General features: G+C 38.6%; 1 protein-coding gene across 4 annotated transcripts in view; it reads right to left on the minus strand.

Annotated features, from left to right (window-relative positions):
• Positions 1-5,237: 5,237 nt before the first annotated feature.
• FBXO9 (F-box protein 9) overlaps positions 5,238-26,252 on the minus strand; it is a 29,572-nt gene continuing 8,557 nt past the window's right edge. For 2 of the 4 annotated variants that reach the window (XM_087945818.1, XM_087945805.1), the window contains 10 exons: positions 19,428-19,527; positions 17,240-17,367; positions 16,161-16,275; positions 12,667-12,785; positions 11,214-11,304; positions 10,159-10,254; positions 9,774-9,867; positions 8,614-8,768; positions 7,863-7,949; positions 6,143-6,423 (listed from right to left, as the gene is read on the minus strand). In XM_087945818.1, the coding sequence (XP_087801944.1) occupies positions 6,315-6,423; positions 7,863-7,949; positions 8,614-8,768; positions 9,774-9,867; positions 10,159-10,254; positions 11,214-11,304; positions 12,667-12,785; positions 16,161-16,275; positions 17,240-17,367; positions 19,428-19,527 (1,094 nt within the window). In that variant the 3' untranslated portion in view covers positions 6,143-6,314. Of the gene's footprint in view, positions 6,424-7,862; positions 7,950-8,613; positions 8,769-9,773; positions 9,868-10,158; positions 10,255-11,213; positions 11,305-12,666; positions 12,786-16,160; positions 16,276-17,239; positions 17,368-19,427; positions 19,528-26,252 lie in introns of all 4 variants that reach the window. The other 2 variants (XM_026665258.2, XM_087945823.1) reach the window with 2 other exon arrangements.

Here is a 26,252-nt window from a genome sequence, read left to right on the forward strand (position 1 = left end):
TCCCTTCCAACCGTATTATTCTGTATTAGAAGCCATTAAGTTGGCCAAGAAATGATGCGGAGGTGTTATATTAGGTGTCTTTAAATCATAGACTGCCATCTACTGGCAATTTATAGTCACGTTTATAAAAAATCAGTTCTGTGGTCCCATTTTATTTTCACCCAGCCATATCCCTTTTTTTATTGAGCTAGTTGAGGGTTTATTCTCCGAACTTGTGGGTTGGTTTCTGAATGTTTCATTATCAGATTAGATAACATCTTCAGTGGAGTCTGGGGGATCCCTCATCTCACACCCAAGGTACAGATATTTGCCACTATTGCATAGGTGACTGATGTTTAGATCTCTCTCAGTGTAAACTCATTTACCTTTGTTCTCAGTTATTCCGTTTGATAATTTATTTTGTACATTTTGCATATATCACAGTCTTGCTACTTACATTTCTTGGTGTTTTTTTTAAAAGTTGAGCTCCTAATCCCCTCCATATTTTTGACATGTTAATATCTCCAAATATTATTTGTAAATGTTGTTTCTTAATATATAAGTTGTCTAGTAATTAAGCTGGTTTTAGAATATGTATAGCCCCTCCCTTTCTCTATGTGGTCAAGGGGTATTTTCACCTATTCCACTCCTTCCTTCATCCCATCCATTTAAAAAAAAACAGTCTGAAATGGATGTTTGCTCACGTTTGTTGTCGCTTCAAATAAATTGATTATCAGGGAGGGGAGAGAGAAAGAAAGAGAGAGAGAGAGAGAAAGAGAGAGAAAGAGAAAGAGAGTGAAAGAGAGAGAAAGAGAGAAAGAGGAAGAGAAAGAAAGAAAGAAAGAAAGAAAGAAAGAAAGAAAGAAAGAAAGAAAGAAAGAAAGAAAGAAAGAAAGAAAGAAAGAAAGAAAGAGTGACATAGGCCTCAAAGCCACTTAATCTCATGTGGTTCCTGTGATCTGGGAATCTTTTGCTCAAGGTTTAACATTCTTTCAGAAGGAGCCTGCTAGAGCCATGTTTATAAATAGTCCAGCTAACAAGTAACAGGAGCCAAGCAGTTGTGAGGTAGCAACCTGTTATTCTGGCAACTGCACAAGGCACTAAACAACAACATGCCCCTCATCTACTTTACCCTGCCTGACATACAGAGGACAGTTAAGGGTGTTTTCCTACCAGCAAGTGATGCTCAGAGTCTTTCCTTAAAATGTCCCACCTTTAGGCAGCTAGGGTGGCACTCCTCCTTGGTCTCATTGCCCACCCTTAACTGTCCTCTGTATGCCCAATGAAGTAGCACAAGTAGGCCAATGTTCTGTCCTCCTGTCCACTGGTGGTCTAGAGAGGAAAGTATTTGTGACTGTCCATGCTTTCTTGCTACATCATAGACATTTGGATTTTGCAGTCTTAGTGAGTGAACTAATCCAAGGGTTGTTTTTTTCCCCTTTGGAAAGAAGTTTTGCTTTGAAACATTATATTTCATCTTCTTATGGCTATTCAACACTTTTATTCTGCTCAGGCGTTTTCAGTTCTGTTACTGAAGGCTTTAAATCAACGTGTTTATAAAAGAGGTGTAGCAGATGAGCAGGAGTCTGCAGCTGTAACCAGATTGGATGTCATGGATGGTGCTGACAAAGGGGGAAGTCTGATGGAGTACAGTAAAATGGCAGTTTCCTTGCAAGGAGGGAACACATTGAAGGAGGGGCACGAGACAAAAGACAACACAGCTGAGAGCTGGATAGAGGACAGGAAGAAAATGAGAGCGGGATGCATCACACATTGGCCACACCCACCCCTGGTTTAGTGAAGAGGGGGAAGTTGAGAAACATCATGTGATGGCACTGTGTCATCGTGAGTTTGACATGCCTGCCCTAGAATCTCCCAGGGTACATCCATTAAGATGCGAGTAGTAACAATTTAGTCTGGCAAGATTCTGTCTATTCACGTGAGCAAATAAAGAACCAAATTTTGCCAGGATTGTTCCATGTCTTTCCTGGACTGGGTCTAGCATCGTTAAAACCCTGCCCCTTTTTAGCATGTGTCGTAAGTATTGTGCACACATAAAAAGGTGGGGGTTCTGCTTGATTAGTCATACTTGAATCCAACGACCATTGCTATAAAAGGTCCCTGCAAGCAACTGTCATCTCCCAAATTTGGCCAGTGCTAAGTCATGTTAGTACATCCTAAGATCAAATGTGAAGCAAATAAAGGTAGAAATACCTCTAAAGATTGAAACTTAGCAGAAGGCCCACTTGAGGGATCATGGAGCCTGAAACTCTTCTTCATTATAGTTAAATAAAATCCTATCTGTTGGGCCACAAACAAGGTTTGTTTTAATTACACTTATTTTTTTTTAAAAAAAGAACTGGAGCTATTGCAATAAAAGCTGACCTGAAATTTTCCAGAACGAACCATTTGATATGATAGAAACTTAATCAAGGGTGCTGCTAAGAACCCTATGGCTCCATTCTCCAGAATACATTCCAATAGGACGTCCCCCCCACCCGATATTTTATTTCACAACACATTGTTTTGTTATCAGTGAGACAGAGAGATACACAAACATATGATTTTAAGGAGAAATACTTTACATTAATAAATATTTCTGGTCACATGGCATTTGTAGCAGTGAAGCATGAAAAAACATGATTTTCACTCGTAAAAATGTCATTCTGATAGAGTGACAGTTTCGTTGTTGAATAATTTTGTGTGATTCTTCTGTATTTTTATTTTGCAATACAAAGGTATAAAACTTACCAGCTTACCATTTTTATTATCCTGTAGGGTCATCTGATAGCAGTGGCAAAAATGAGGGCTTCTTCATCCCAGACCTTTAAGAGTCAAGGTCACTCACCTCATTTAGGAGCAGGCATTTCCAGCCCTACCACTCTTTTCAGTCTTTGCCCTTTTCCCTCCCAATTTGACCATTTGGTCAAGTGTCGATCTTGGAACAGTAGGAGATTCAGAAGATAGGGGAAAGCAAACACACTGAGCCAAAATGATCACAGTGGCACAAACAGATCCATGCCATATGGATCAACATATTGTATCTTAATCAGAAAAATCACTAAAGATGGCTAAACCTTTTGCACGATACATTTAGATGTTACTGGAGGTGATCTGTGTTAGGTGTGTGCAAGTTGGTTTTGTTTCACCTCAAGATGGTCTTCATGTTTAACCAGGCTACACATTTTGCCTCTAGATATTTTTTCATCAGTCTAAGACTTCATTTAATAATTCCAGTTGCCAAAAAAAAAGGTGCAACAAAAAGAAAATGGTCAGGGACTATTTTCCATTGACACAGGATGTAGGACCAGAAATGGTGATGTAAGTTGCAGCTGCCTAGATTTTGTTTTTTAAAAAACTTGATGGTGATAGCTGTATAACAGGGGTGTCGAACCCGTGGCATGCCCATCTTGGTTTAGTGAAGGGAAAAGAAATCATGATACATCATGACGTGATGCCATGAGTTTGACATCCCTGCTATATAAGGTGAAACAGCTTAAATATGGAGCTTTAGAGTTCTCATCTATAGATTTTTAAGAAAAAACAAGATGTTAACCCACCTGTTAAGGATGGGTTAATTGGTTTTCCTTCAAACTACAGAACCTTGAATTGGATGGTCCTTGTGTGGTGCCTTCACAATTCTATCATTCTAGAAATCTTTTTCCTCTCTGTATGTCTCTAGAAAGATACCTCATTCAGTGTAAAAGAAAAAAAAAATTAAAATATACTTACAAATAGGGGACAAGATGAGCTAAATTTGCTGCAGGGAGCACATAGACTGGAAAATAATTTCCCTACAACTTTACCTTATCAAATCAGGGGACAAGCCTGCTTTAGAACTTTAAGTCTCGTCTCCTGATTTGATAAGGTATAGTTGTAGGAAATTTTGTGACTGCGCCCTGGAGATGAACTGGCCCTGACAAAGCATTAAAGACATGGCTTGTCACCAGGTGATCCAGGTGCATCTGTATCAAGGTCCATGCAACAGTTGCATTGATGGGTTTTTTTAACATCTGCTGCTTATTTTGTGATGTTCTATTGTTTGCTTGAAAGATCTCTGGAGATGAGGAGGGGTTGGTGGGGAGCGATGTGTGGAAAGTCTGCCCCAACAAGCCAGCATTCCTACCACGCACAATTGGAAATGGGGATTCCCTTTTGAGAAGGGCCAGCCTCCTTTGTGCAGGATCAGGGAGCATTGCTCCCTTGCCTTCTCCTCTTGCTCTCCAGAGATCTGTCAAGACAGAAGTTGGACTCGGAGGAAACTGCTTCCTGAAAACTTTCTCCTCCATGCTTCCACATGCAGATCGCCCTCTGTCTCCTGCTTTGCTGGGAGGGGGCACCCAACAGGGAAACGCCAATGATGTCAGTTTCCAACATCGTTGGAATTGGGAGAAAACCGTCGCCTTTAGCATTCTGTGTGCACGCCACCCACACACACATACCATTCCAAGCTTGGGAGACTTATTCACATCTGAGATAGCAAACTGCCAATCATGCCTGGGCTTGGGGAGAAGGCCCTCTCCTTCCCCTGTGGATAAAAGACCCCAAACTTGGAATGCGGTGTGTGTGTGTATACATGCACGCTTGGCTACCAGCAGTTTGGAGAGGCGAGGAGCTTGTGTTGCACCGAGGTGTCCCCACACTGAATTAGCTGGTGTGATTTGTCCCGGCCCAGCCCAGCCGTCCCAAATCAGCTGTGCCCAGTGAGTGGCATCAAGCTTGCCACACACACCTAGTCGTAGCAACCCAGCTGCGACCACCCAGTCATGCCTACCCAACCACACCGACCTGGCTGCTGTGAGTCGCTATAATCTTACATGCAAATGGTCCTTTGAGGGCAACCATAATGCTGATGCGGCCCTCAATGAAATTGAGTTTGACACCCTTGCTTTAGGGCAAGTAATAATTCAGCTGAATCAAAAGACACCATCCATTTTGTTGTTCTAGATTTCAGCCAAGACAAAATCTGGAGAAATCTTACAAACTGAGGCCAAGTCTAGTGGGCCTTACTCTCTTCCTCTACACGGCATGTGTACCTATTAATTCTCTCAGCGCCTAATTCCCCTTTGCCATGTTCAACTCATCAGGCTTCTTCCCCAATCTTCCCAACAGGTTACTTCCCTTAGGAATTGATGGCATACAGTGCAAATGCCTTATCGGTCCTGCAGTCTTTTATTACTTTCATGATGGCCTTTGGCTGATTTTTCCTCAGGCTGGCTAGTAACTGGCACTCAGCATGGCAGACAACACAGATCATGGAATTTCAAACAAAGTGACCTTTATTTCATTCATATGCTCCCCCCAAAATGAAAAAATGACACAACTTGGTAAAAGAAAAACATTTAGAACAGTGAGTTGTATGAGTAAATACATATTTATGATAGATGAAATACAGCAGTCACATCCAATTCCCAAATTACATACGCAGGAGAAGCAACACACAGTACCTGAACATCTGTAGGAGTCCCAAAAGAAAAGGTTAAGTGTTACGAAACACCCAAGAGGTGTACAGTATTTTTAGCAGTTAGGAGAAGAGCTAAAAACAAAACAAAGCAAAATGCAGCCCTGTTTGTTTGCATAAGAGAATTCAGATAATACATTTCCAGGATCCAGAAGACAAAGGCAACCAATCCAGCAATGTGACTGTCCTGTCATAATCTACTTAAAACCTAATAACATCTGAAGTGATTATGATTATTTAAAACCAAGTAATTAAAAAAAAAGACATCTGAAGCTGAACTTTCACTTTTTGCTTTTTCTTGTTTTTTTTCCATAAAGCTTTTATACTGAAATCAGTATTTCTTCCTGAAAGGTAATCCCAATACATGAATTTCTATTATACATTTATAGGCCACGCACAGATGCAGGACAAATTCTTCACATTTTGAGCTTTCCCCAAGCACGCACACAATGTTTTATGTACAGCAGTATGTTTATAACAATTCCTGAACTTAAGGTGCATAGGCAGATGAAGCCTTACTTTGTAAAGAGAACAGCTTATAAATTTTGCTCATAAAATGAGATGGCAAAAAATGCCTTGTATCTTACAAAGTCTTTTCACAACATAAACAAGTTTAAAATAAAGTGTAAAGTTGACATCAAAACCAGAAAGATAACCCTGCCACCCTAAATTAAATGTATTTCCAGTATATATTCTTCCAAAAAGATCTCCCAATTTTAAAATAAAATTTATATATATATATATAACGTGTGCGTGCACACACATGTATACACACACATCCATCCATCCATCCATGCACGCACACACACACACACACATTTATAACTTAAGTGTTGTTTGCTGTAATTTCTTTCATGCAAGAAATATAAGCTTCTTAGAGAGGCCTTTCTGAAACTGCAGTAAAGCTCTTCACGCGTGCAAAGAACAAAGGGGTGTACATCTTGTCAATGTCAAAAGAAGAGACTGCTGTCTCACCAGTAGACCTAAAAAAGAGGGGGAAAAATGATAAACCTGTCTTTCTTATTTCTGGACTAAAAGGAAGAGAACTGGCTTGAATAATATAAATTGTACCTATTTTCTTTGCATGCTATGTAAGAAAATATTTTATTTGAAACCCAAGCATTTTTACATATACTGCTATTTTGCAAAATGGAATTAGACACCAAAGTTCTGCAGACCTTAAGGCTTTATTGGGGAAAACCCCCAGCATGGTTCAAAAAAACCCTATGGTTGTAATTGTACTGCAAATAAATGGCTGCATAGGATTTTCATGGTTAAAAGAGACTTTGAGGCATGAATGCCACTTTCCTATGCCAATGATTAAGAGAATAAATTTGCAAATTATTAAAATACTGCAAAATAATTCATCAAGAATATCATACTAATTTGTTTAATTTAGTATCTGTTTATCTGATCTGGCAGGATGGGCATGTTACAGGTTCTTCGATTAAACAATGTCAACTATCAAGACCTCAGAAGCCACCTGCTCTGTAGCAACTCCTGCTCTCTGGAATGAGGTTTTCTCTAAAATCTGAATGTTTCGCATCTTAGTATTGTGACAAAGGGTCCTGCAGAAGTGGTTCTGCACCCAGGCCTTCGTCAAGGGTAGCTGAACCCCCCTTTATCCATTGTTCCTCTTCAGTTTTGTCATTTTTATCATCTTTATTGTTTTTTGTTTTTTCCTTGTTTTAAAAGTTTTAACAATCTGTAATCTACCCAGTCATTGAGAATTGGGCACAACATACATTTATTGTATGGTCAAAAAGTAAGCACATGTTTATTCTGGATTTGGTATTTTTATCTATCTATCAGGTCCTTCCCAAGGAGCTAGGATAGGCAGTTGTTGTTTGGTAGTGTTTAAAGGTATTGTTGCAAGACTAAAACTATTCCAAATAAAGATGCCTTATATAATGTTCAGAACTGCACCCAAGGTATCTATTACTATTGACATCACCTTTTCTTTTGCCTCAGCATCTAATATCCAGACTTTTTCTATTTTGTTACTGATAATTGTTAAGCCTGGGATTTTATGCAACTGTCTGTTTGAATTCTAAAGTCTCATAGCACTTTGGCTTCGTTATCTTCTATTACTTTGTCTACTATAAGGTCCCACCAGTTCTTGCTTGCAGGCAAGTTATATTTTTGCAGATATTCCAATGCACTATTGTTGCTCTTTGTGAAACTATTGTTTATAATCAGTCTGTACAACATTCTTGAAACAACTAAGTATTTTTTCAGCTTTTTTGTAGAGCTGACGTTTGCTTTCTTCTCAATTCTGATTTTGTATACATTTGTTTTTAAGGCTTGGTCTTGTGCAGCCAGAATTAGCCCAGCATTTCAGTTTATCTGCCTTTATGGTGTTTCTTTCACTGAGTTTAGACTTTAAGATCTTCTTCACTCTCTTGATGTATTCACTTCTAACCTTGACTTCAGTGAGCTTGATGTTATCAGCTTGAAGGATTCCCAGGTATTTGTAATGTTTGTCTTCATCCAGTGTTGCGCAGTGATTCTATTTTGGATGGTGTTTTTCCATAGAGTTTCAAATTGTCCATGTAAAGAAGTGAGATAAGTCTGGTAAATGTTTTTGAATTTTGATAGCCCTGGGCGGATTTGTTCAATATTATTGACCGAATTAGATTTATTTGCCTGGGAAATTAAAATTGGTATTCTGCTTCATCTGTGAGAAAATAAAGTATGTAGCAAAATTTCAAACTATCTAATTACAAAAGGACTTAAATTCACTCAATGGAATTTCCCCTTCTTCTCTTCTTCCTACATATTTGTGTACAACCAAATTCCTCAGTCACTCTATTCTGCTGGCAATATTTGTTTGGTCAGTTGGATAGAAATAACTAGAAATAAGGTAATATATGGGCAATTATTACCTTTCAGATAGTTGCATTTATTTTTATGTTACAAAATTTACTCTGCTTTCTAATCTTTCAGGCTCGTTTAAAATGTGCTGATACAGACATTTCTTATTATATAAGTGGTATGATTATGTGCTGTAAATGTTCACAAGATTCCTTCTGTTGCCAAGTTTTGTTACATGTTGTATGTAGGCATTAAAAAAGCTTGTAAAAAGGAAGAAAGAAAATATATTCTATTAGCTAGGACTGAAAGATTAGATTTCAAGGACAAGTTTTTTTATAACATTTGGAAAAAAACCTTACTTGTAAGTTATGTGACAAGAATGATGAATCCAAATGAGTTTATTAAATTTCTGACGGCCACTGGAATTCAGCTGTAACCCTACATGAAAACTGTGATCAGTTTCTTGCACAGGGACACGACAGAAATATCTGAACTTGTGATAGTCAATTGGTTTCTACATAACAAACAAGAAAGGAATGGGCTGTCAAGAATATGCAGCAAAAGATAGCTACTGAATCTGTACCCTAGTTAAAAAAAAAAAAGTTACATCGCAAAGACATTTTTATTTCTGCAAAATATTCTGGTACTAATCAACCATAATCAGCAATATCCTATGCTAATGTATAAAATCAAAATACAATGATCCTATTGTGAGAAATGATAAGCACACAACATGTTTATTGTCTGAATGAGAATTAGCATTCATACAATCGTTAAGATATATTTTTCTACATCAGTTTCTTCTATGAGTCTATGAATGCTGATTTTGATTCAGACAAAAACAAAGTCTGTGTTTATAATAAAGTGTATTTTTTTACAGTAATATAAAATATAACATGATACTTAAAGGTAATATAAATATCCTACTAGACTTTTAAATGTTGATGTGAAATTATTAAGCATCTATAAAAATTACTGAATGGTAGAAAACAATTTTTTTTTATTAATTTCTAACAGTCCTAGTCTTCAATTTCCCCCTCAGCTTTCAACACTTCCTTTCAGTCTTTTCTTGTTCACCTTCTAGCCCTTAATTCCAATCTTAATTCCTATGCCTCCAGAAGGTAGGAAAAAGAAAATCCATATATATTGCAAAATAATCAGTTTTCTCTTTAAATCTATAGCTTGCATTCGCTAGTTCAAGGCAGTAGGAAGCAGAGCAATTAAAATTATAAAACAATGTCCAAAGATGGCTGCAGAACCCTTATATTTCACTACCTTCTGGATGTAATTTCCTCAAGAGTTTTTAATTTGTTTTTGAACTCTTCCAAATTTAAAAAGAAAAAATTATGCCGAAAGATAGTTTCCTTTAAATTCAGAGCATAAGGAGAATATTTGGAACTACTCCAAAGCTGTATTTTTACTTAACAAATTATCCTAAAGTACAATACTTATTTATTGCACTCTTATTCTATTATCAGTTGATTACTGTTGACCATCTAATATTTTCTTACATAAATACCTCTTCCTTCTTCTTTGTCATTACAGCAAATACTTTGGTTTGATTGTCCGTATCCTGGGAAAGGCGGTAATGTCCAAGTAGGATTGCATCAGTTCTGAGATTTAGAAGGAAAACATTTCATGAAAATATATCCATTCAAGTGCTAATAAAAACACTGCTGAAATTAAATTAGGTCCTAGAATACATAGGATTTAAATTAATAATGACCAACTTAAATCCCTATGATTCAAAGAGTTTTACTGAAATTATAATTAACTTTGATCACTGCATTCTTTATCTAAGTAATGAAAAATAATAGTAGCTTTACTGTTAACCTAATTGTTTTTCATTAAAAATATCAGGATCCAATGACAATATAATTCTTTATTACAGATGTTGAAGGTACCTTGTGTTTTTAGTCCGTAATCGAGGAACAATAGACTGAGGTTCTTCTGGAGTTGTTAGCATCATTGCTTGGCCATCTGGGAAAAATCTCAGGTACCTAAAACAATTTTTCAAGATTTTCCCAATTTGGGTTTGTTCACAAAAATGTATTAAAAATAACAATAAAATGAAGAAACATCTTTCACAACATACACATTTAATTTAAAAACAAATATTAATGTATAAATGATAAACGTAAGGATCCAAAAGGCCTTGAACTAACTTCCAAATACACCTAAATCCATCAAATCCTGCTCAGTTTCATACAAAAATCAGGTTAGTTGTATGCCTGAATTAGAAGTAACATGCTCATATGCATATATTACCCACATGGATGCAATGAGCAAAATGCCATCCCAATCAAATGTGGGACTCTGGCTTTGTCCACCAAAAGAAGCAGATAATATATGAAGTATTAATCAACCAGGAGTGTTTTGTATCTTCTGAGTACAAGAGAAAGTCAATTTTTAATGTGGCTTTTCCCAAAGTCTCCAAGTATAAAGAAATTAAAGTGAATGATCTGGATATGCATTTAGAAAAAAGCTCTGAAATCTCACTGCATACGAAGAATCTTATCACAGAATGCACCGAAAGAACATGTCAAAAGAACTTCATTAACTATGTTGATTCAGTTTTGTTATTGGAAGTATTCCAGTAGTGGGATATCAGCATGAAGATACTAGGGTATCAAATTATGATTCAAAAGCAGCTCATTTCAGGATTTAATTTACACACTTTAAGCAAACTCCATATATTCATAGCCTGGGAGTCATGGAAGATTCAGAGTTTGGAATCCCCACACAATTTTCTCCTAGTAATTTTTAAATATGTCTAAAAGCAGAATTATAAACTTTAGTCATAAATTACATGGCTCCAGTTATCTAAACCATCATTACTTTTTACACACAGGTAATCATTTGAATTCACTGTATATCTTGGATTGCAGCATTATATGTGAAATGCATTGGAAGGAAGGCAAGAGACATAATTAACTCAGTTATTTTAAAATGACTGTACCTGTAGTAGTCCACTTGGTGCCATGCTCGATAGAAACCATCAAGAGATTGTTCTCCTTGACGAATGTATGTTGTCTTGCTGATATATACCCCTATAAAATACAGAGTTACCTGCTTGTTAACCTTCAAATATTCAATTATATATCTTTTAGGATTCTGAAATAGAGAACATATTACAATTTTCAATCTTCTTTGCACACATTTAATTTACCAGTTATAATCTCATCTATTGCAATTACAATATAATTGCATTGAATTCAATTACTATATCATGCATTGAAAATTCAAATTATTATCTTTAAGTTGGAAAGTCTTGTTACATTTTTAAAATAAAGATTGTTGTGCAAACAAAGGTGTTAGGAGATATATAGAGCATCTACTGCAAATAATACAAGAAACTGAATTCTACAGAGGTAGGAGAAAGACAGATCCTTGGTGTTTACACAGAGATTAGTTGTCTCAGCAAGACAAGAGTTACATAAACAGTTTCTCCTCACCCTCCACTGTAGGCTCACCTCAACAAGTGAAGGGCAAGAATGGGATAGGTGGGACTAGTGCAGTTTTGTACTATTCTCCTTTAAACATGAGGAAATGGTCACATATAGAGTATGGTAGGCATAATGTCTAAACAGGACAGGTGCTAGGCATACTTTGCCTGAGAATAAAGTATTTCTAATTATTAGAAGTCACATATAGTAATAATTCATGCACTCGTGCCTAAAGGCTTCTGCTGAGCTTTTTACAATTTTCTCTTGTCTTTTCTTCTTTGTACCTTCATCTCTATATTAGTTTTCCTTCTTCTCTCATTTCACTTCATGTCTTATTGTAAATGTTTCTTTCCTTCCTGCCATTTCCTCTAGAGTACGATTCCTTTTTTGTGTTTCTTTCAACAGAAGAATACTTAAGTGTTTGCATGAGTAGTTTTTGTTTGCACACAGAAAAAAGTCAATTAAATTTTCAAATGGGGCACTTTATTTACAAGCATTTATTTTAATGAATAATTCAATTTATTAATTTTTTTTCATGATCCTTTCTTTTATTGTGATGCAGCTTCTGGATACACACACACACACACACACACACACAATTGAAACACCTTTATTCAATTAAAATTTTCCTTATCATCCAGGAAAACTGTGACCTTGCCACATTTTTGGGGGGGAGGGTTTCATTAGCAATTCCTGGAAATATCCTTCCTGAAGAATAGCTCATCAAATGCAAATATCACAATTATTCTATTCAGTGAGAGGTTATTAAAAAAGTGATTATGTGTTCTTTAAGTGGGACTATGTTATAAGGCCAAAGCATATATTTAGAATGCCAATAATTATTAGTAATCCCAAATATACTTGCCATATTTCCAACCAATCTTTCTATTTATAATTAGAAACTATTACTGCAATTATATGGCCCCTACCTTTCCTGATTATCATTACAACACTGCTGTTTCTTACCATCAAATCGAACTCTAGGTCTTTTCACAAACATTTCCCTCCATGAGGTATAAGGAATCGTTTTATTACATGTCCTGCCCCAAACCTTCAAACAAGCCTGACGCCAGATTTCAGGGTCCCTGGAAAAGAGAGTATAATCTGATTATAAAAATGTTAACACAAGCAAGAGTATCAGAAATGTGTGTGTTACAGGTTATCAAACACTGCAAATGATGATTGTATGTCTTTAAATGATACTTTATTATTCAATTTTTTAAATAAATTCTGGAAAATTGTACTTTGATAAGATTTAATTCATCCTACTTCCCCCTTTATCAGTTTTGTATTGTGGGTGTACATGGACATATGCTTTTAAATTAATTAGACTAGAATCAATATACAATCTATGCTAGAATTATCCTTAAAACTCCCCTCTTTCTAGTATATATGACTGCATAAGTGTTATTCATGCCAAATCAGAATAACAGAGCTTCTCATGCCACAAAACTTTATGGAATACAGTAATAGGTTTTAATAGGTTCGGCACAGTTTTATTCAGAGGTTTAATTCAAAGTCACTTTTATCAAATTTTTGAACTGAATTAAACTGCATAGGAAAGTCAAAACAACTTTTTTTTCAAATTGATTTGAATAGTCATATTCAATTAGCTTAACAGATGGAATGAAATCAGCTATTTGAAATGGAACCAACCTGAAAACCTCCAATAAATTTGTCAGAGGAGAATCCAAAGGTTGCTTAGAGAACTAGAGAGAAATTGCCTCAATACTGTTCCATTTACGGAAACATATAACATATAACGGAAACATGACTAATCTTCACACTTTCATAACTTTCTGGAGTTTTTTAATGCTTGCTTTTTATTTTTTTACTTTTATGATTTTAAAATTACAATCTTAAGGTAACCTTATTTTTCCAGAACAAAATTAAAAGAATTAGTGACCGAATTACTTACATTTATAAAGGCATCATTTAACTGCATTAATAGTAATTCAAATAAGTTTATTTTTAAGGAATAAACTTATTATTTTACACTAACAGGTTTATTTGGTAATTGGCTGGAAATGATGCCTGATAAGTAAGTTTTTAGTAGTTTTAGTGAAGCTTCTTCTTTAAAAATACTTTTTTCCCCAAAAAGTTTTATTAATTTTTAAAAAACAAACATAAACAAACAAAACACAAAACATGAAAACATAAAACATCTTTTTTGAAAGCAGCTTGATCCCGGGTTACATCTCTTCGTACCGACACAAATTCAAGTTCATGCTCATTTTTATATACCATTCCATATCTTATTACCATTCTACATTTTCTATATAGCTTCTCCCCTCTTCTAATTCTCTTAATTCTATTTTATTTATTTCATCTCAATTTAAATCATTATACTTATATCCTTTGTCTGTCCTGTTTCAGCTGTCTATTATCTTTTCTCATTAAAACAAAATTTCTCCTGTAATCACTGATTGGAGTATGACGCCTTTATATCTTTCCCCTAAATTTATAACACTTAATATAATACAATAACTCATTCAGATTCTGCTTAGTACATTCTAAAGCTACACACTATATTTTAAGAAAAAAAGAAATTATAAATGTATAATATAATTAAAACAACAATCCATACCAGTTCAACTCTATCATTAAAGTTAATATTCATTTAAATCTTAAACATTTTACACATTACTTTTCAAATAGGTATCATGCTTCTATGGGAACACTTATAAATTTTGTGTAGTTACTTCCCCCCCATTTCACTTATATTTTAAAACATTGTGTAATTAAAACGTTCCCATTCCTTCCTAATCCAATTCTCTCATTTATTTCATTTCATTTATTTTGTTCAAAAAAATTTCACTAAAATACACTGAGTATTTTATCCCATTTTTTAATCATATATTGTTCCAATTTTCTAACATTATTTCTAATACAAGTATAACAATACAATCTTATGTACCTTTGCAGAATCTCTTTTTCAGTTATATTTTTACCCATTATCTCTGAATAAGTCCTATTTCTTTACATCTTGTTCCAAACCTTCATAGCTTCTCTTCCCTTCCTTCCTCCCTTGCTTCTTCACTCTGCTCTTTTTACCCCCTTGTCTCTCCACCTCTATTTCCCTCTTCTGTGTTCCCCTTTTCTGTTGCTTTCTGACATTATATCTACTTTTCACCTTATTTTTCCCTTTTTTGGTTGTTTTTTTAGGTCTTAAATTCTCCATTCTCTTTCCCCCCTTTCCCCTTTCTTCCCCAGATACAGTTACTTGTTCATTAAAGATGGCTTCTTCTTTGTCCCAATCCTCTTGTTGCGCAGTCCTTTCTTGTAGCTTCTCATAAGTGCAGATCACCATTTCTAAGAAATGAAAAAGGGAGCCAAAAGAGCCCCTCCCTTCTTGTTCCTCTTCTTTATATTTTTTAAATTCCATTTTCAGTTCATCCACAAGTAATGCCATTGTAAAAAAAATTTAAACAACCACCCAATTGTTTTTAATCATTCAAATATAGTTTCCAGAAGTCCCAGAGTCACCAAACAATCCAAATACACACAAGCTGTTTCATTTAACACTTTCTTCTTTTTTCACTTTCTCTTCCTGGGTTTACTATTTAGTTATAAAGTTCCAGTTAAGATGTATCTTTTAGAAGTCTTGTTACAATTTAACTTTAGATTCTTTTAAATTCCAAGCAGCCTCCTCCAGCCAAATCTTGCTCTTATTCTTTTCCTCTCCCTTCCCACTTACAGCAAAAAAAAAGTTTTTTAAGTGTTCAGAAATCTTTATTATCCCCTTGGCATTTAATCCAGTTTAATTACCTGTTAGTGCCAAAGTGAATTTTTCTGATTTCTCATTCATCTGCTGTCAACGTAAGGAAGGAGAGTGAGGAAAAAAAAAACTTTCCCTTTTCATTTTCATTCGCTGTTTCCGAATCTTCTTTGGGAGCGATGTATCTTTTATAAGATTTAAATTCCAGGGTATCTCAGTTGTTGCTTCTTGTCCCGGTCAGCAAAAACTTTCACTTCTTAACTTCCTCCTGCACTTTCTTTTCCGGCTGAGTGCTTCTTTGAGGCGGCCATTTCTGACCGCCGCTCTACCGCCTTCGGGAAAGGGAGTTTAGCCAGCTGGAGAGGAAAGATGCGGCTTCCCTCGACCCTGCTGGAATCTCCCCCCTCTTCGCACACCTCTACGGGGTGGCTTAGCCCCAAAGCCGAGTGGCTCAGGACGCTCCAGCGGCGAGCCCAGGCAGAAACCGCGCACGATCGTGGATTCCTGCCTGCCGCCAAAGCGCTACAAACCGGAACCCCTTCTTTAAAAATACTTTGTGTATTATTAGTTGACTGACCACATCTTTTACCTAAGTCTTCAAAAAACTCAGTAACTTTTAGAAAAAACCTTATTTTTATAATCACAAAAAATTAGTTGTCACCACTTATTTTAAAAAATCTTAAAATTACTCACTTTTATCTGTACAAATGAAATTTTTATTGCACGATAGTTTCAATTTTACCTGGCACAAATGTAAAAACCTCTGCAGACCAGTGATAACTGTTCTAAAGATCTCAGGTCCAGATCGCTGGAAACTACCCATCGAAAAATATACATTAACAGCTCCATAGGCAACACTATAGGGGAAAAATGTAAAAATTAGAATAATTCCAGTAGTCTGATTTGGATCCATGCTAAAAAAAATCCCAATGTGGGGGAGGCTCTTGACATCCAAATTACTGGCTTGGGATGGAATTTAATACTGCTATTACTTCTCCTCCCTCTTATAGCCCTTGGCACCAAAAGCTAGTAAACAACAAAAAGCAACTGGAGAATCATTGAACTCTCCAAAGTAAATTTGGGGGGATATGAGAGGCTTTAGGGAAAGGTCCCTTCTGCTTCCAAGGATGAACGAAGGATTCCACACTTAATGTGGTACTATATTATACTAAACATTAATGCATCTTCAAACATAGTGTTTTTTAAAAAATTACATTAAGCATGGTATTTTCATCCAAACAGCTATTTTTGCAGGTTGCTGAATCTTTCATAAATCATTCATTTTACCAAAATAATCACTCTGCATGTCAACATGTTTACATGTATTCTAATGACAATGGAAGTGAATATCTAAAAATGAAAAATTTTTCTTTCAATTTCAGATAACAAAATATATGGTAACAGCATGTATTTATTTTTTTAATTGTTAGATTTAGAATTCTAGAACAAGCACTTACAGCAACTGTCACAATTAACAGATTCTTTTTATAAATCGGCATTCAATTAGGACCCAGTGAAATTTAGTACAAAACGTGTGTTATAATTTATAAAATAACTTTAAACAAAAAAATTTCTACAGATCACTATATTTAGAATAAATTTCTTATGCTAAATGTATTTACTACCAAGAAAGCATTGTTAAGCCTGCAACATATATGAATTATAACAATGAAGAAGGAACTCTTTTATTGCTAAAATTTATAGTTCCTGTTAAACATCTCAAAATGTTTTCTTCTGTTCAGCATGATTTCTGAACATCCCTTTCATGATCTTTTGCACTAAAATATGCTCACTAATTGCATACAGAAAATGTTCTTTTACCTGAGATATGAGTCTGACTCAGATTAAGCTCAGGCTGACATAGTTTGATGGATGATTCCTGAAGAGTGAGTTGTTGAAAGTAAGAGAGAAGGTCAGCCATTTTGCTATCATCTTCATTATCTTCAATGCTAGAAAACACAGGCATAATATAAGACAGAAAATCATAATACAGGAATCTCTGGGTTACGAGTGTTCCCTTAGCAAATGTTCCTGTTACACGATAAGCGCTCCCTAGCGTTTACGAACAAGTCCCAAAAGTAACAAATCTTGCAGTACCATGGCAGTTGTTCATCCTTACAAACAATCACACTGATGGATATAATATTGCCTTAACAGAGAATGCTATAATGGCTATAATGCGATAATGGCTTTTCCAATTGCCATTTTCCCCAGTTTTTAATCTTTCAAAGAGTTTTCTTTTATTACTACAAAAGCACACATTTGGATTTTGTGAGTGGGAGAACGAATATGACCACAATTGAGCCCAAAATTTCTGTTACTAAGCACCAGTTGTTAAATGAATTTTGCTCCATTTTACAATCTTTCTTCTTCTTAAGTGAATAAGTTAATAACACAGTTAAGTGAATCTGCTTCCCCATTGACTTTGCTTGTTAGAAAGTTGCAAAAGGTGATCCCATAATCCCAGGACACTGCAACTATTTAAATACATGCCAGTTGCCAAGCATCTGAATTTTGAACATGTAATCATAGGGATGCTGCAACGATTGTGTGAAAAATGGTCATAAATCACTTTTGCCGTTGTAATTTTGAATGGTCACTAAACAAAGTCAAGGGCTACCTTTATTTTTTAACTGCGATAGGAGGGTTGGCTCCTTCACTTCATATTGGATTTTCCATATTGGAATAACTGTGTATGTATCACATTGTTTTTGCCTCGTTTGGGAATGCTTTTTTGCTTCTTCTAGTTTCGTCACCAATAATATAGGACAAAGTAAATTCTGTTAGAAAAGTGGTAATTTGAGACCAAGAACACCCTTAAAAATTATGATGATTCAATAGATTTTTTGGTCTAAAAAATTAGACCAAAATATATATGTAACAGTAAACCTTTGGAAACTACCAAAGGAGGATAGTTTTTACCATGTAAATTCAGAAGAGTATCTACTACACTTGAGCTATTTGTGAATTTACAGTCTAGTAATAGTCTAATTCACTAAGATGGGTTTACTGGGGTCATGTCCATCTAATACCACCACTATTTTTCAGAGTATTACATACTTTTTCCACCCCCAAAATTGGGTGGAAATGTCTGTGCGTCTTATATAGCAAATGTTGCCGAAGCCCCACCCACCCACCGGCCTCCACCCTTTGGCCTCTGCCTCCCAGCAATTTGCCTCTTTGCAGCAAACAGCCTGTTTCAGTTTCAGTTTCAGCACAGCCTGATTAGCACAAGCAGCTGATTGTTTGGTTGGTTTCAGGCTGCAGGGATTGCCATTGCCTATTGCCACCTCTGCACACCCCATTTTCCGCCCATTCCGATCCCCGTCGCCCAGAACAGGTGGAAAATGGTACACGCAGAGCCGAAAACGGGGCTGAAAATGGGGGTGCAGAGGCAGCAATAGGCTATGGCAATCCCTGCAACCTGAAACAGCTGATCATCGGGAGGCCGATCCAACTGGCAATCAGCTGCTTTTGCTAATCAGGCTATGTTGAAACTGAAACAATTAACTCTAGCCTTAAAAAACAAAGAGTCCTCAATATACTATAATAACTGGAATTCCTGATATAACTGGTTAAATCAAAGATAGACTGTTTATAAGAGAAACTTAGTCGAGGGTAATTTAAGTATAGATACCGATAAGATGTGCGTATATGATACAATTTAAGAAGAAAAGATCTTACAGACTGTCAAAAAGGATATTGTTTTTTAAATGTTCCTCTTCTCTCTCTTTTTTTTCTTCCCTTTTTTTCCCTTTTCACATTTCTCTCTTTTTTCTTTTTTCTGGCCTTCGTTAAGGCCTTGTTTTTTGTGTATATGTTGTAGATCTGTTTTTTAATTGTAAACTTAATAAAATTTATTTTTAAAAAGAAAAAAGAAACTGAAACAGGCTGTTTGCTGTAAGGAGGCAAATTGCTGGGAGGCAGAGGCAGATTTTTTTTTCTTGCTTTCCTCCCCAAAAGCTAGGTGCGTCTTAAATCATACATGCATGCATACATATATACTTACTAGCTTTTCCCAATACTGTCGCCTTCTGGAGATCTGGTATAGGTAATTTTAAACTCAATATCTGGGACCAATTGCATAGCCAGACGGTAAAATTTGATAGCTAAAAAATAAAAACAATGCTTATTTAAATTGTTCATATACTTTGGAATAACTATTTAGAATGAACTTTTAAAAATCAGTGCATTAGCAGAGTTCTTATGCAACTCTTCTTTCTGTTGTTATTATACTATTAATTCAAAACATATTCTGCAAAATATGATGGTAGGAGAGTACAATCACCGTAATTAATTAAAGGCCATTTTAATAGTGTAAATATTTAACCTTTTCCATACTTTTTACAGGTATTCATAAAATGTGGTGATGAAGCTGGGGGGAGTGGAGCAATGGATTGAATCAGCAACAAGGATCATTGAGTAGTTAACAGACAAGGCAAGGTAAGTACTCAGAGACTAAAGTGTAACAATAAAATGGGCAATTTCTTGGGCTACTTAGCATATTTGAAATGTTGAAAACATATTTTGACCACTGTCTGTATTAGTATGATCAATCACAAAGCACCCATTCACTGTAAGATGAACTGGTAAGATTGAGGCCTTATCGTCCATCTAATATCCCAAGGTGCTTGTTTGAATACATGAGGACCAGAAACACTCTTGGAATAAAGACTATGAGGTTGCTGTTTCTGAGCTCTGTAGGCAGTTTCTTTCACCTCATAGCTTTTGCTCTGCTACAGTATGCATTGTCAGCTGTGACGCCTTCTATAGACAGGTGTGTGCCTTTCCAAATCATGTCCAATCAGTTTCATTTACCACAGGTTGACTCCATTCAAGGTATAGAAATATGTCAGCAACAATGAAGAGAAATGGGAGGCACCAGAGCTAAATTTCACATGTTGTTGCAAAGGGTCTGAATACTTATGCCAATGTGATATTTCAGTTTTTTTCTTTTTAATATATTTCAACATTTATAAAAAGGGTGTTGGTACTTACCAGACACGCCCGTTCTCTTTGAGCTGTGAAGAGCATCCAGTAGTGGGAGGTGCTTCAGTCTCTGCATTTATAGGCTGGGCTTAATTTGTGGAACGCTCCTCCTCCTCCACGGGACTCCTCCTCAGTGTTCCCCAGTTTTGGCGAAGATGAGAGAAATAAACGCCCTCGTTCTCATTTCCCTAACAATTCGTTGGCCAAAACAGAACCCCACCAGATGGGAAAGGGGTGGGGCTGGATGCTCTTCACAGCTCAAAGAGAGACGGCCGTGTCAGGTAAGTACCAACACCCTTTCTCCCATGAGCTGTTCAGAGCATCCAGTAGTGGGACATACCAAAGCTTGGCCTGTCCTACAGGAGGGACTCCGTCTGGTCTGGAATCTCCTCCTGGTCTCTGTGGACCCGTTGCAGAACTCTTCTGCCCTCGGGATGGTCTGAGGCAAAAATTAGGAAGTATCAGCTCTTGTGCCCTATGAAAAGCTGAGTTGATTTTCGGTATAAATGTAGGATCAGGGCGAAGGACCACCCGGTCAGTATGGAAAACACAAAGATCTTGTCTGATAGACAAGGCTGCAATCTCCGAAATACGACGAGCAGAAGTGATCGCTACCAGGAAAACTACTTTATACGTCAGAAATTGGAGGCTTGACGATTTCAAAGGTTCGAAAGGGCCCTTAGTGAGTGTGACAAGAACCTTGTTAAGGTCCCAGGTGGGATAACGGTGTACCGCTGGAGGGTGTAAATTTGTGGCTCCTCGAAGGAAAGTCCATATGCATGGATGATGGGAAAGAGAAAATACGCCTTCACAAGTGAGAACTGATGCCAAGGCCGCCACCTGTCTTTTCAACGTATTAGGTGATAATCCCTTGTCAAGTCCCTCTTGCAAGAACTCTAGAATTTGAGCCACAGAAGGAGAGGTAGGATCAATTCGACTCTTGGTACACCATTTGCAGAAACTGGACCATGTGGCATTGTAAATGCGAGTTGTTGAGGGGCGTCTGGCGGCTAGGATAGTGGCGATAACTCTGTTGGAAAACTTTTCGCTCTTCAAACCACTCCGCTCAACCTCCACATGGTCAGGTGCAACCATTGAGGGTCTGGATGTTGAAGGGGCCCCTGAGTTAACGAAATCCTGTCTGGCGGGATTCTCCAAGGAGGTGATACAGAGAGACTGCGGAGGTCTGCAAACCATGGCCGTCTGGGCCAGTAAGGACCTACTAGAAGTAGTTCCGCCCTCTCGTCTAGTAATTTCTGGATGACCTTGGGAACCAGTGGAAGTGGAGGGAATGCATACAGGAGCCCCGGGGGCCAACGACAGCGGAGGGAGTTGAAGTTCTCCGCCCCTTGCAATGGGTACCTGGAAAAAAATCTCGGGAGCTGAGCGTTGAGGGGGGAAGCGAATGGGTCCACCACCGGCTGTCCAAATGTCCTGACCACTTCTTGAAACAAGGAGGGATGGAGGCGCCACTCCGATTGATCGATGGTGGCCCTGCTCAGCCAGTCTGCCTGTGTATTCGACAGACCTGAAATGTGCTCTGCTCTGATGGAGAGTAGGTTGGTCTCCACCCAACGACACAAGCGCTCCGCTTCCCGCATGAGATGTTTCGATTGTGTGCCCCTCTGTTTGTTTATGTGAACTTTGGCTGTTCCGTTGTCGGACAGTATCAGTATGTGCTGATCGCGTACCTGGGGAAGGAAGCTGCGGAGAGCCAGGTGTACTGCTCGAAGCTCCAGCCAGTTTATGCTGCACGACTGTTCTATGGTGGACCAGCGGCCTTGGGTTGAAAGCGACTGGAAGTCCAAACAGACTGGCATCGGTGGTGATGGTGAGTCTTTGTGGCTCCTTGAAGAGACAGCCTCTGTTGATGACTGGTCTGGTCCACCAGAGGAGAGATATGAGAACCTTTGGTGGCATCCTGACCTTGTGTTTGGAGCGCTGGTATGGTAGCAGAAACCACTGGAGGGATCTAGTGTGGAGGCGGGCCCAAGGGATGATAGAAATACATGAGATCATCTTGCCTAACAATTTTGATAGTTCAGCTAGAGACACCCTCTTAAGACCCCTGATCTCCTTAACTAACTGCTGAATGCTATTTAGTCTATCTGGTGACAAGTAGACCATGCCTTCCACAGTATCTATGACCGCCCCCAAATGGATTATCCGAGTCGATGGTGTTAATTGACTCTTCTTCCAATTTATTAAGAAGCCATGCTTTTGTAGGGATTGTAATGTGTTCTGACTGCTTGATGGGCGGAAGGTGATAAAATTAAGATATCGTCAAGATAACACTGGAGTCATATGGGGATGTCCCTAAGATGAGCAGCTAGCGCTGAGAGGACCTTCATGAAGGTCCTAGGGGCAGAAGCTAGTCCAAAAGGAAGGGCCACATATTCAAAATGGTGGTTATTATAACAGAATCTCAGAAATTTATAGTGGGAAGGCCGAATAGCAATGTGCAGGTACGCCTCCATCAAATCTATGGACGTGAGGACATCCCCTTTCCTGATACCTAGTAAGATTGATTGCAGGGTATGGATTTTAAACTTGTGATATACTAAGAAACGGTTGAGACGTTTCAGGTCTAATATCGCTCTCCACCCCCACCCCCCGAATTTTTGGGCACAATGAAAAGGTGTGAATAGAAACCTTGCCCTTGTTGAGTGGTAGCTAATGGTTGGATGGCTCGTATATCCAGTAGATGTTGGATAGCCGATTCCATGAGATTACGTTTAATCGGGTCTCTGGAGAGAGGGCATGACATGAAGAAATCTGGGGGAGTGGATTGAAACTCCAGTGCAAGGCTGAATCTAACCGTATCTCTGACCCAAGAATCAGAGGTAGAGGAGTCCCATTGGTCGGCGAATAATTTAAGGCGTCCGCCAATGGGGATTGGGTCCCAGGAGTTATCTTGGATGCCGAAAGGACCTGTTTCCTGCTCCCCGAAAGGATCTTTTGGATTGACCACCCCTTCTGCTCCTGTCCACTGAGTCGGACCTATCTGACAGTTGTCCTGGTCTGAAAGGTGGGGGCCTCTGGTATCTGGGTGAAAGGATCCCTGGTAAAAGGGTCGAAAGGATCCCCTCCGAAAGGACTGGGGGTTTCTAGGATCTGACTTCCGAAAAAGGGAAGAATTTTCTTTTTGTTACGGGTTTCGATTAGTAGCGGATCAAGGGAAGGGCCAAACAGTCTGTCTCCCACAATGGGGGATGAGGCCAGCTTGGATTTATGTTTGAAGTCGGCTTGCCAATGTTTTAACCATAGCAAGCGACGCGCTGTGACATGTGAAGTAATGGCCCTGGCTGAAAACTTGACTGCATGATAAGTTGCATCAGCTGAGAATTCAGCGGCAGCAATAAGTTTAGTGAGATCTTGGTGCGCTCTAAGGTTAGAAATAGGAATGTGTTGCTGTAAAAGACGGAGCCATCTGAGAGACGACCGTGTGAAGAAGGAGGTGGCCGTGGCTGCTCTGATGGCCCACGCGTCAGACTGATGAGCTCTGCGTAGGGCTAGCCCGGCCCATTTTTCCTTCGGCTTTAATGCTTCCAGCGCATCACTGGGAATGGAGGAAGACGCTAATCCCACTATGGGTTCATCTACCTCGGAAGTACTTAATAATTTTGAGAAATCAGGGGCCAGATTGAAATATTTCCTGTCATATCCAGTGGGGGCTGTGTACACCGCTGCAGAGGCCCACTGCTTCTGTACCAGGTCCGAAAACATAGGAGGAACTGGGATCACCTCTGCTTCAACTACTGGTTGGTTGAAGATCAGATCCTCTGGTCCCTCTTCTGAAGGATTTGGTGTGGTGGACGGGGTCGACTTGTTTAGGCGTGCAATGTTCTTTGCCTTAAACAAGAGAGATCTGAAAAGCTGTGGGCGGAATAAGACTGTAAAAACAGGCTGGTCAGGAATAAGACCTTCATCCTCAGACATTCCCCTTTCTAAGGGGTCTGCTTCTGACAGGGGCTTGCTATCATGTATTGATCCCGATTCAGAATCTTCCATTTGATTAATTTGATCCACTTCCTCCTCCTCCTCCTCCTCCGTCGGCCCTTGGAGGGGGACCTCCCCCTGTAAAAGTACCTGGGTATGGTGCTGCTCCGACCTGGTCAATGACCTCAACGATTGGGACTCGTGATCGGTGATCACCGGGTATTGCCTGGTCATGACTGCGTGTTGAAGCCCCGCTGCGATTCCCTGGCAAATTTCCAGCTCCATCCAGGCTTTCATCCTTTCTGGAACCTCCTCAATGAGACTATTGCCTTGACGAAGACCAGCAGCTGTCGGAGTGAATGTGGCTTCAGGAGCTCTTCGCGTGGCCGGTGTCCCGGGCACTTGAGCCTGTTGGCCTTGGGGAGCCAAGCTGCGCCTGGATGAGAGGGAGAGATCTAGGGGAGGAGGAGGGTGTGAAGAAACAGACAGGCTGGAAGAGGAGAAGTCCTGTGGTACATTGTGCGCCTCTCTAGTGCACTTGTCAATCTGTTTTTGTAAGGCTTTATGGCGCCTTATAGCGTCCCTTTCTGAGGCTTTAGAAGTCCCTTTAGCCTGCTTAGGTTTGTGTTGAGATTTAGCTTTTGCCTTCAAGGATGAGGTCTGAGAGGTGCTACCATCTGCCATTTTGATTCAAAGTGGAATTACAGTATGCTTGATATAAAATACTGAGAAGGCGGTTGGCACGTCCAGGGACCTGATCTGAGTCAAGACCGGTTGCCCTGATAATATTCTTATTGCCCCCCCCTTTTTTTTATATTACCTATGTAAAATGAGTCGTATCTCAGTAATAATATTTTATTGAAATTAAAATATTATACTGAAGAAGAGTTTTTTATTACTATTATTATAATAATAATAATAATTATTATTATTATTATGATTATTTTTATTATTGCTCTTATAAGCACTAATCTATCTATCTATCTATCTATCTATCTATCTATCTATCTATCTATCTATCTATGGTAATAAGTATAGGAATGTTAATTGAGTAACACAATATAATATAAAGCCAAAACAGCCAAATTGCGAACGCCTAAGGCCCGGGTTGATAATTGTAGGGGCCTTCAACAGTTTCCCTGCACAGGCGGACACAGGCCGCTGTGGTAATTAGGCTGTGAGGGTTAAGCCAACGATTTGAAACGTAATAAATAGCCTCGAATGCAAACAAGCCAAGACGAGGGTATAATAGTTCCCAGAATCTTGACGGGAACCTGCTGCTCCGAGCAGAACTACCTCACACAGCTCGAGAATGAAAAGCAGGTGCACAGCCACGAAGTTTTGACAGCTCAAAATGGCCTCTGGCCGTTAAACTTTTGGTGCGCTCCTCAAAGCGGCAACATCCCGCCCTGTAAGCAAATGGCCTCCGGAGTTCTTTCTGTTAAGCTAACGGTGGGAAAAAGTGGAAGTTATCACAAGTTCAAGTTCTCCACTTCGAAATGGCGTTCGGAGAGGGGGAAGAGCGATACAACTCGGTTTTGGAGCGAAAGGCTCATGCAGCTGACAGAATAAACGAGAGAAATGCTGTGGCAATCAAACTGGCAGGGGTAGAGAATTTGGCTATAAAGAGGTGGCGCGGAGCAGCGCCAAAGCCTCCCGCCGTTTTGGGGGGCGCAAATCGGCGCTTCCCCTAATCAGACCTGTCAGGCTGCGAGATCAATTTGGGGTAGAAAGCTAGAGACAAACTGATTAACTATCAAACCTGCTGGCCACGAAAGAATTTTTCCAGTTTCGGTCAAGGAGGAATCACAAGCACTGCCTATCTCTCACGAGGCTGAGCAAAAACTGGGGAATGCTGAGGAGGAGTCCCGTGGAGGAGGAGGAGTGTTCCACAAATTAAGCCCAG

Source organism: Notechis scutatus, chromosome 1 (assembly GCF_049901735.1).
Source record: "Notechis scutatus isolate UNSWTSFEM ecotype Mainland chromosome 1, rNotScu1.2, whole genome shotgun sequence".
Lineage (NCBI taxonomy): Eukaryota > Metazoa > Chordata > Lepidosauria > Squamata > Elapidae > Notechis > Notechis scutatus.